At 40.0% G+C, this 11,329-nt stretch overlaps 1 protein-coding gene across 8 annotated transcripts in view; it reads left to right on the forward strand.

Moving 5' to 3' along the window:
* The window catches only part of TMEM63C (transmembrane protein 63C), a 77,542-nt gene extending 68,094 nt beyond the window's left edge, over window positions 1–9,448 (forward strand). For all 8 annotated transcript variants that reach the window (XM_087724664.1, XM_087724658.1, XM_087724688.1 and 5 more), the window contains 5 exons: window positions 1,514–1,619; window positions 2,749–2,916; window positions 4,659–4,774; window positions 6,933–7,004; window positions 7,299–9,448. In XM_087724664.1, the coding sequence (XP_087580790.1) occupies window positions 1,514–1,619; window positions 2,749–2,916; window positions 4,659–4,774; window positions 6,933–7,004; window positions 7,299–7,511 (675 nt within the window). In that variant the 3' untranslated portion in view covers window positions 7,512–9,448. The remainder of the gene's footprint in view (window positions 1–1,513; window positions 1,620–2,748; window positions 2,917–4,658; window positions 4,775–6,932; window positions 7,005–7,298) is intronic.
* The last annotated feature ends 1,881 nt before the right edge of the window (window positions 9,449–11,329 follow it).

Consider the following 11,329-nt stretch of genomic DNA (forward strand, 5'->3'; position numbering starts at 1 on the left):
TTATTGAAATCTTGTGAAATTACTAGAACCATTTTTTTAAAAATGGTGGGAGCAAACAAGTTGGCACTCAATCCAGACAAGACCGAGTGGCTTCTGATGTTCCCTCCCAAAGATTGTCCAACTGTTCCATCTCTCAGGCTGGGGGGCGAAATTATACGCCCCTCAGAGAGGGTTCGCAATTTGGGAGTCCTCCTGGACCCACAGCTGACTCTAGAACACCATCTGTCGGCTGTGACCAGGGGGACCTTTGCCCAGGTTCGCCTGGTGCACCAATTGCGACCCTACCTGGATCGGGAGGCCCTTCAAACAGTCACTCACGCCCTTGTGACCTCAAGACTGGATTATTGTAATGCGCTCTACATGGGGCTGCCCTTGAAGAGTGTTCGAAGACTCCAATTAGTCCAGAATGCAGCCGCGCGAGCAATTGTGGGTGCACCAAGGTACACCCACGTTACACCTATCCTCCGCGAGCTGCACTGGCTACCTATTAGTCTCCGAATCCACTTCAAGGTGCTGGTCGCTACCTATAAAGCCCTACATGGCATCGGACCTGGGTACCTGAGAGACCGCCTCCTGCCGATTACCTCTCTCACACCAATTAGATCGCACAGGTTGGGTCTCCTCCGGATTCCATCTGCCAGTCAATGTCGGCTGGTGACTCCCCGGGGGAGAGCCTTCTCTGTTGCAGTTCCAGCCCTCTGGAACAAGCTCCCTGTTGAGATCCGGATCCTTACTACCCTCCCGGCCTTCCGCAAAGCCACCAAGTCCTGGCTGTTCCAGCAGGCTGGGGGGAGCTGAGAAGCATCTACCTCCATAGAAATTGTGAATGTTGGTTTTGTTTTTAATATGTTGTCTTTGTCTTATTCCCCCCTTTCCCTTGTCTTTTGTAAGCCGCCCGGAGTCCTCCGGGAGTGGGTGGCATACAAGACAAATAAATAAAATAAATAAATAAATAAATAAATAAATAAATAAAGTTGTGTGAGAGTTGTCACCTGAAAAAAGGGTAAACTCTGCCTAAAGAAAACAAACTACTGTTAGCTGTGCACAGGACCCCCGGAATGGGGCAGCTCGCTGCAGCCAACTCACCCTGGCTAACTTGCTGCAGGATAACTCACCACTGCCAACTTGCCACAGGCCAACTCGCTGCAGGACGATTTTGACAGTTTGACAATTTCAATTTAATTATTTAAAATAAATAAAAAATATTCTAATTTTTGTCATTCACATTTCGTTCTGTCCCTCCTTTTGCATCCTTTCTTTAATGCTTCCATTCCACCATACTAGTGTAACTTTTGTCCTGCAGCGAATTGTCCCATGGCCAGTTGGGTGTAGCAAGCTGTCCTGCGACAAATTGGCTGCGGTAAGTTGGCCATAACAATTTGGCTGTGGCTAGTTGGCCACAGTGATTAGAGCCCAGGACCTTGAGACTGCTCTCCCATCCCATCACCATTCATTTATCTTCATGCATAATAAAATTAAAGGTAAGATGGGCTACTGTGTTTTCCCTCCCCAGAATCAAGCCTATGAGTTCCAGTTTGGACTGGAGTATGCCTGGACTTGCTGCATATTTGCTGTAGTGATGACATATAGTATCACCTGCCCCATTATTGTCCCCTTTGGTAAGTAGATACACAATTTCTCCAAAATTCCTGCTGTTGCCAATAATATCTTTGTAAGTCTGGAGCCTGGCTGATTGCAATTTAAGGCAATAAAACAAACCACTATAAAACAAACAAATACAAGCCGTGGCTCTTGTCGGCCTTTGGGATGATCTCTCTTAATGGATTTCTGTAAATGGAATCAAACAGCTATTGTTGTAAAGACCTGTTGGCCTATAAAATAGAAAAGCAGTGAAATGTACTTTATTCTGTTTATTTCTCATAGACAGTACCCTTGTGAAATGATGTACAAAAGAATATAGAAATGATAGCTGAGTAGCAGTAATTTCTCCAAATAAGAATTATTTAGGGCAAAAAGTGGGATTTCAATACATTGCAATAATTTTAAAATATGCTATTAACAAACACATTGCTGGATTTCTGTTTGCTGACATTTACACCTTTTTTAAACCACATGAAATATGATTGGACCAGGGAGTTTTCTGCTACCCTTTCTCTCTCTGCCATTTTTCTGCTAGCCTATCCTACTCCAAAATTGCTATTTGCTACGAAAAAATAGCTATTTCTATAATAGTTTTAATGGGCTTGGAGGGACAGGATTGTTATTTTTGCCAAGAAAGTGGTATAGCAAGAAACAGGTAAATTCTTCCTCCTTTGATATTAATCTAAAACAAAAGTCCTAATAGGAAATAAATAAAAATGCAAACATGAAACCACAAATTTATCATATTCTCTAGGCTGTCCCTGATTATTGATATAATTGATCCCATGGAATGGATTCTTATGCAAAAGAAGAGTTACAGAACATAAATACAAGATGAGGATGTTGTGTTGATAGAGTATAATACAACTGTTGGAGTCCTTTACTCAAGATTATTTTTCCAGCACAATTCCTTGATAATCTTTCAAATGTCACTAATGAATAAATCCTTTGCATGCAAGCAGAGTTTGTGCAATAGGGATAAGGTGGCTCAGTGGCTGAGACACTGAGCTTGTCAATCAGAAAGGTTGGTGGTTCGAATCCCTAGTGCCGCATAATGGAGTGAGTTCCCGTTATCCTCCCAGCTATTGCTGTCTCCTCCAAGTGGCCATTCTCCATGCCCCAATTCTTCCATCTCTATTCACCCAGGTTTGCTGTACATGCTACTGAAGCACATGGTTGACCGCTACAATATTTACTACGTCTACATCCCTACCAGGCTGAACCACCGCATCCATTTGGCAGCAGTAAACCAGGTGGTGACAGCGCCGATTCTCTGCATGTTTTGGCTGCTCTTCTTCTCCATTCTGCGTCTAGGCAAGTGAAATTTCATTGAGCCTTCCGTGAGCTATACTTGGGTTAGTTAGCTTACACCAACTGTCTCCAATCTTGTATCCTCCAATTTATGGGACTGAAATTCTAGCTAAACTGCTTGGAAAATATGGAGAATTAGAGTCAATTCAGCTGGAGAAAAGCAAGATGGGAAAGTCCTCAAGTCAATGGTTTGTTCTGTTATTTAGGTGGGACTATTACAGCTAAGCTCTTGGACCTCTTGATACTATGAATCCAGAGTTATGATTGTTATACATCTGAGACTGGAAACTCTTCAGTTTTTCTATATTAGTGGTTTAGAACTAAGGTGGCAATTCACCAGCTATCATTTCACACATGTTGAAAATGTAAGGAGTTCATGCCAGATACATGTTAATATGCATATGCCAAAAACTGAATAGTCTCTGTGGACTTGGTGGTGAAAAAGATGATCTCCTGCTATTACAGGAAACTGCACATACATTGCACAACTGATCCCAAAATGAATTAAGGCAATTGACAATTAGATAGCACTTGAGTTAAAGGGAAATTCATGCATGTAATTTGGCACAGAGCTGCATCATTCATTTCTCGTGTTCTTCATGGCATGCTGTAATTGGCACTAGGAATAACCTTGAGGAAGAGGAGAAAGAACCACAGCCAAGTCAGTGGTCAGATAAAAGAAACCCAAACCTGGGCCAGAAAAGTGATTTAAGTAAGCATCTCAGGGATGACACTCCCTAGTTGTCATTAAGACTGTTACACACAACTTTGGCTTTTAAAGAGCCAGAGTGGCTAGCATAACCCTGGACCAAAATCAACTCTCTGAAGCACAAAAAGGAGCGCGCAAGTCAGCAGCATCCGAGGTGGTCCAAAACTAAGCATCCTGTTGTCTTGGTTGGGCTTGAGGGCTCATAGCAATGAAATTTAGCGTTTGTACAGAAAATGCAGAAGGGAAGCCAGTGTAAAGTATTGGGGGAAAAGGGAAGATTCTCAGAAGCGTACAGCATATTTCCACTACTTTACTTCTAATATACTGGCAGTCCTTCTTTAGTGACTGCCTCATTTAGAGACCATTTGCAATTACAACAGTGATGAAAAAAAGTAACTTTATAACCAATCCTCGCATTTACAACCATTGCAGGTCTGAAAAGCAAAGGAAAGCCAAGGTGGATCATTAGAACAATTGCAGTTTCACTAGCAACTGAATTATTTAATGACTGAATTGCTGTTGCCAATTGTGGTTGCTAAATGAGGAGGACTGCCAAATGTTTAGATCTAGAAATCCCTAATAAGTCCACAGCATACGTGCACCTTTAAGTGAGGTCTACAAGTTTGCATTTCAAATAGTTTATTGGGAATTGGGGGAAATGGGAACACAACTGAGATGTCCTTTCGCAGCTCATTTTAGTGAGCAGCTAGAATGGCACTGTGGTGCAGAAGGAAGCACTACTTCTTAAATGGTATAATAGTCATACCTGAGCATATGAAAGGCATATTTAAAGTGGTACATCAATTTGTACCCTTGGCAGGTTTGTACAGAATAGGGAGGTAATAATCATTCCTCAAAGGTTAATTTTAGAAGCAATTATCAGAGCTATGTAGATCTTGCAGATGGGATGAGCTTTCTTCCTAACACAAAAGGCCCCTGGGCTCCCAGCTGCAAGTCTACCTTGAACTGTAGGTAGAAGAGGAAGTGAGGATGGGTGCATTGTGCCAATCTCTTTCTCTCTTCCCTAATGCTGTAGGTTCTGTTCGTCCTATCACTATTTTCACCTGTGTGGTTCTTCTCTGCTGCATTCCCTTTTCCTTCTTTGGTCTGTGCCTGAAGAAGTTTCATCCAAGGAAACCTTCCAGTTATCAGGTAACAGTGCACTCATTTCTTGGCTTGTATCCAATGGGACACCTTCATGGATCAGTCTTTCTTTCCCACCACAGTCCCCAAATCTATTCCAGAACTTGAGAGTATCTCTGGAGCCAATTTGGTGAGACATGAAGGAAGGAGAAAAACAAAGGAAACTTTTATTGTGCAAGTGGAAATCAGCTGACATAATATTGGATCTTTGGGGCTGTTTCTTAACATTGTGACCAGTTGCCACTAGAGAGGCAAAGCATGAAGATATGGTTCTAATTTTAATTTCTGGATGTAATATTACATAGCTAACTATTATTTTATAACTATTCTCCCCCCGCTTTTCCCCCTCGGTTTTCCTATAATGCAGTTCTGGGATGAATGCCCCATCTATTCCTAAAAAGTTAGAAATCCACTATTAACAGATGTATGCACTGAGTATGCCAAATGACACATTGATGATAAAAATCTTTAAAGACAGAAAAGCGTCTACAGGTCCAGAACTCCTACCGTTTCCGTTCTAAGAAGCAATTTTTGATGTTCTCAGTGAAATTGTCAAAAGTTCAAACAATTACGTTTTTCCTGTAACTTTGTGGTTCCCAAACATCTCAGAAAGTTAATGGAGTTCCAGCTAATTACAAAAAGTAATTATAAAAAGTTTGATATAAAGTATCAGACTTGTCTAAATGTGTAAGTCGATAGGAATTACTGTTTCTATGGGAGATTTCTGGATTGTTTACCTTGTAGCATTCCTTTTTGGCTATATTCGTTTTCTATACATTATTTTTGTCATACTGCATAAAGCATAGATTGAATCACACACAAGTTTTCTTTCTTTTTAAATTTCAAGTCAGTGTAGTATTCCTAAAATAGATAATTTTTCTCCTAAATGTGGTTAACATGCGCTTTCTTCTTCCATTCTGTTTATCTTCTTTGTTTATCAGAGGTTTAGAATGCAACATACCAATGATTGTCCAGCCCCTTTTCTTCCTCACAACTATTTTTGTGAGACAGTTTATCATTAAAACTCATAAGTGTCATGAATTACTAGAAATTTAAATTAAGTGAGTTCACATATTAACCATGGTTATTTGATTAAAACACAAGTAGCTGAACTCCTATAACATACTAATCCAAAATGAAATGAATCAGATTGTGGATTAATGCAATATATATACTGTGTGCTAGTTTATACCCTACTGATGACTCATGGATCACACATCGTCCCCAACACCTGAGATGTGCTGGCCAAACTCAATGGAAAAATTAGTAATTTTTAACTGCTTTTCAAATAATTGCTCTGGGGCAGAAGTTCTTAAGTGCCCAAATGATTGGATTAGAAGGTCTCCTAGGTCCCTTCCAACTCTATTATTATTCTATCCTATTCCATTTCACATCCCCACCGCCAAGGGGACCAAGAAATTAGTCCTGTTCCTTCCAGTGACAACATATGGTCTACTCTAGTTATCCAAACCTTCAGAAATTGCCTATACCTGACATGCAATTTTTTGTCCAAAGGGGTTTTCCAAAGAACACAAATCTCAGGTGATCATGCTCTGCTTATAGGGATTGAGAAAGGACTGCATGTGTAACCTTGTTAAAGGTGGTGCTCCTTAAGTTTGATCTGCAGTCTAGTGTAGTAGCATCCATCCTAAAGTATTTCAATAGAAAAGTTGGAACAATTTTCCAAGTTCCTCCCAACATGGCCAACAGCCATGGTTACTGAAGATCTGGTAGTCTGAACACATCTGGACTGTCTCGTGTAAGGGGAGACTAAATTAATGCTAAAACAGCAGAGTCTCAGAAGAAAATGTTGCTATCAGTTTCAGAAATTATCCTGCATCTTCTGGATAAGAATGAGCCGAGGTGGAGCAGTGATTGGAATGCAGTACTGCAGACTATTTCTGCTGACTGCTAGCTGCCTCAATTAGGCAGTTCGAATCTCACCAGGCTCAAGGTTGGCTCAGCCTCCCATCCTTCCCAGGTGTCAGCTGGAAATATAGATGGAAAATATTGGATTAATCAAGCATTCTGGGATTGAATTTCATTATTTAATCACACTCAATTTTAATTCTGATTGTTTATACAATCAGAAAGGACTTCCAAACAGAACAAACATTATTTCTTTTTATCTTACATCCAACTTACATTCTTCTCCATCTGCAAACAGATGTCAGAACAGTCTGAGGGAGCTTTCAATGATACAGAAACAAGTAGCATCTCTTCCACACCCAATTCAAATGTAAGTACATTCATAATTTGTCATACGTACTAAACGCCTATGGCAGTTGCAATTAAACAGACAGTTGCATTTATTAAGTTGCACTTATACAGATTCCTGTCAAGGTATGTGCCCCCGAAGTTTTTTAATGTTCCAGAGATGCTTCACAAGCCACAAACAATAATTGCCGCCATACAATTGCCAAACTTGGAAAGGGGGGGGGAGTCTATATTGAATTAATGACCTATTTTGTTAGCCAAAGAAATGAAAGCTTCAAAGCCCCAGAATTTAACTGTCTTACTTTTTGCATTACAGATGTTTGTGGCCACTGTGCTTCAAGAGCCAGAATTAAGTCTTACGCCAGCAGCCTCCCCAGCTCATCAGTCTTATGGCACGATGGGCAGCCACCTGGACCAAGCAGAGACTATAGAGGAGGGTGGCCTGCCAAGTTTTGAAGAAGAACTGGAAAACACAGAAGGCAAATATAGAACCGGACCCTTGCTGGACACCCAAACTCACTATCATTGATTTCGTCCTGCCAAACCAAAGACGGACAGACAGAAGTGTTGAATCTTCAGAATGCTTGAAAGAAGCATCATAATCCAAAATCTAAATGTCCCTGAGCTGCTATACCAGATAGTTTGGGGAAAAGATCTGAAGTTGTAATTTGAACCAGAACCAGTCAGGCAGATGGATGATGGGCCCTTTTAAGTCCTGACATCTCTGGTCATGCTGTTAGAATGATGGATATAAAACATTGAGATGCTGAGCACAGATACAGACTATTGAGATGTTCTGAAGAGGTAGTGTTATTTCTACCCTATACACCAGCTGCTTGGCAGCATGTTCTATATGTCACCTCTGTTCTGCTCCAGGTTGACAGACTGCCATTGCTTGGCTCTTTCTGTGTCTTCTGGGTAAATCATCTGAATACTCAGTTGTTCCATATTCTCTTCTCCCCACTATTTTGCTTTTTAAAAAGAAATATTTTGGCCATATGAAAATATTTCTCTAGCTTGAGCAATGTTCTCAACAGCAGCAAAAGGGAAGAAAGGACTATTTTGATTTGCAATGTCCATAATGGCTGCAGTCCTTTCGATAAACCAGTAGTGAAAGAGGTCAGGACATATGGAATGTTGAGCATCCTTGGATATACATTCATGATCACTGCAACTCTCAGTATATTGCCAGCTGCAGAACCAAAGGCCTATATTTCCTGATAATGCTTCTGCTGCAGTTACTGCTTTTGTCCAAATCCATTGCCTCTAAGAAAGACTTCCCATGCTAATTTGGTCGAAGTGATGAGCCTAACATATCTCTTTTTCTAGGCCTGCATTTGGCTAGTTGCTGGCTTGGCAAGCAGATGAATGCCAAGTTCCAATTTTTCCATTATTTTTGATCAAATGAGGTGGAAACTTACTCATTCCTGGTTCGACAACAGATTTCAATATGAGAGATGGGGAAAAGAGGTTTCTAGTGCTAAGAGCTATGTGTATAAAAATCTTTCCCAGTTTCCTATAAACCAGGGATAGGAAAAGATTGATTATCAGACAATTTAAGGAAAACTAAAAGGTTTAGCTTATGTCAACCACATATTTTTTCTTTAATAGGGGATTTATTTGTACAATTGAAGAAGAACCAGATTTAAACATAACTGTTTCCTAATCACATCTAGGGTGACATTAAGTTGATAGTAGACACTGGAGTGAAATGGCAGGCAGAGGTGAAATCTCTGTCCTTAATTAACACGTCCTTTTTTGCACCAGCATGTTTGAGGTTGCCAATCCCCAGCTGGCATGTCGTCACATGCCTAGATTTGGAAAGTTTCAAGACAACCAAATAACACATATGCTTTTCAGAATTGCTTTCTGTTTAGACATGCGCATGGGAATGATTCAGTTTTGTTTCAAAGCCACCACTATAATACAAGTTGTCTTCTAGTTAAACTGCATTCAAACATTAACCAGCTAGATCGTGGTCAGGAATTTGTGTACCTTTCTTCCAGCAGAGATGTAGCCAGAAAGTATCATTGAAGGTGAGGGACACTGGAAGCTGGAGACACACAGGTTCTTCAAACTGCGTTGGGCAACTGTTTCTCACAGCACCTTCTGCTAGTCTAATGCATTGTGCACTTTTCTCTTGAAAACTGTGTTGTAAGACCTACAGTGGAGCAGTCTGCAAATGTCTGAGAGATGAGTAACGCTATTAAAGAGCAAGTAAGAGGGGGAGTTCATAGATGATTTGCCGAAAATCACCACCCTCTTTTTTTCCACAGGATTCTTATGCTTTTGAGTAATTATCAATCCTGTAAGTAATAAGCAAGTGAAATGTTCCTAACTTAATGGATGTTATAAATGGAGAAAACACACTGCATAGTACTAAACTGCTCTGCTGAACAGGTTTTCCCTGATAAATGTTTTCCTGTTCTACAATAGTAAATGAAACAAAAAGACAGAAAACAGAAATTTGACTAAATGTGGATTTCTCTTCCAAGTTTAATAGAAAGCAGTCAAGTCCATTTTCAAGTCCAGTTTAATAAGCAGACAAGTCCATTTCTCTCCAATGGAAGAGCCCCCCGGACTTTTATGTTCTTCAGCCATTTCTGAAATAGCAGAATTCAAACTCTGAAGAAATATTGTCACTGAGAAAAAGAGACTGGTGAGCTCAGTAGAAATTCAGAAAGAAAACAAACTCAGAAGAAGGACATAGAATCTGCCATATAATGCTCCTTCTGCCTCCACATGTGTAAAACATTAGCAGAAAAATGTAATGTTGTAACGCTGGACTAAAAGGTGGCTGGTTTGTGTATAGAACAGCAATTCACCACAAACCAAAATGTTCCTTTTTCCTGAGCTTCACCAAGGATATTCTTTGTCTCAGTAAATATCTCTGCAATGGAGCAGAATTTCCAGTATCATTTAACATTATTGTGTTTGGAAGAATTTCATAATTCATGGCTTTCTTTACTTTTAAGGAAACAGGAACTATACAGTGACAAATAGAAGACATAGTTTTTGGATCGTGGATTTACACTATGTCTAGCTGCTCTACTTAGGCTGGATCAATTCAAGAATTCAAAAGAAAACTTGATTTGCACAAACCAAGGCTGGTTTAGGGCAGAGAGAGAGAAAAAAGCATCCTAAACATACACCTTAGAAATTAAATTTTCACCTAAAAATACTCTTAAACAAGAATACTTTTGAAAGCACTGAGAATTGCTGTTGAGAATCTCCAATGATTGATTCCATTATGGTACAATCCTACACTTCAGAATTGCCTGTAACCTTTGACACTCCACAGGTTATTGGTCTATAATGGTTATTATTTTTCCAAATTGGTCATGCTGTCTAGACTCATTGGGAAGTGGAATTCAGCACCATCCAAAGGCACACATTAGTTGTCTCTACTTTACACATGCAACTTGATACAAACCTCATTAAAAAAAACACCATTGGGTGTTATGTTAAATTGGCAAAGGCTATATTGTATGGCAAGTGTATTTTCACTTACAAATAGTTATGCTACATTTAGGGGGGGGATTATACCTGAGGATAACTGAGGATTTATAGAAGGAAGAGATAATTCTGCCCTTTTACCCATTTAAATATAGTAGGCATAATACCTTAATTTCTGTTGGCCTGAAAGGAAGAAGATTGCTTCTTATAAACTAAGCACTCTTATTTGCAAGGAATTGGCAGGCTTACTGTAGGACATGTTACTTGAATTTTACGACCTTGGGCACCTAGCTTGGGCGCAAGTACATTAAAATCAGCCTTTCTTGACTTGGCATTGTGACACACTAGCTGGGAATTCAGCCCATTCATATTTGGAATATAACTCAGTGGGGAACAGCTACAATAAAGAAAATACAGATGTATGTATTTTGTAGAGTATCCATCAACCCCTAAGTCTGAATCTCAATCCTTACGTATGCAGTGTTCATATCTCTTATTTGCTTGCTGAATTTTACCAATGTTCTGCATTTGTAGGGTTCACTGTAAAAGGCCGGGACTAAAAACTGACCCCATTTTCAGTCTCCTCCTTTGAGGACTCTCAAGTGTATTGGACTAACCCTGAAAGAAGCAGAAGACACCAGTTCAACCTGCTGCTTTCCAACTCTCCAAGTTACAATCCCTTATATCAAGTGAGTGCAGAGTGATTTACAAGGAAGACCATCAAATTAAGTGTTTCAGGAACCACTAATACTGTGATTCCAGATATTATTGCTACAGAACTCCAGATTGCCTTAGCAGAAAGCATTAATCTTCCTTATGCTGGGGCCTTTAATAGGCCCATCATTATTATGCCCCAGGACTTCAAACAGACATTGTTGATGGTAGAACATA

The sequence above is a fragment of the Thamnophis sirtalis genome, unplaced genomic scaffold (genome assembly GCF_051295495.1).
Source record: "Thamnophis sirtalis isolate CommonGarterSnake01/CBP01778 unplaced genomic scaffold, rThaSir2_p1.2 scaffold_1, whole genome shotgun sequence".
In the NCBI taxonomy this organism is placed as follows: domain Eukaryota; kingdom Metazoa; phylum Chordata; class Lepidosauria; order Squamata; family Natricidae; genus Thamnophis; species Thamnophis sirtalis.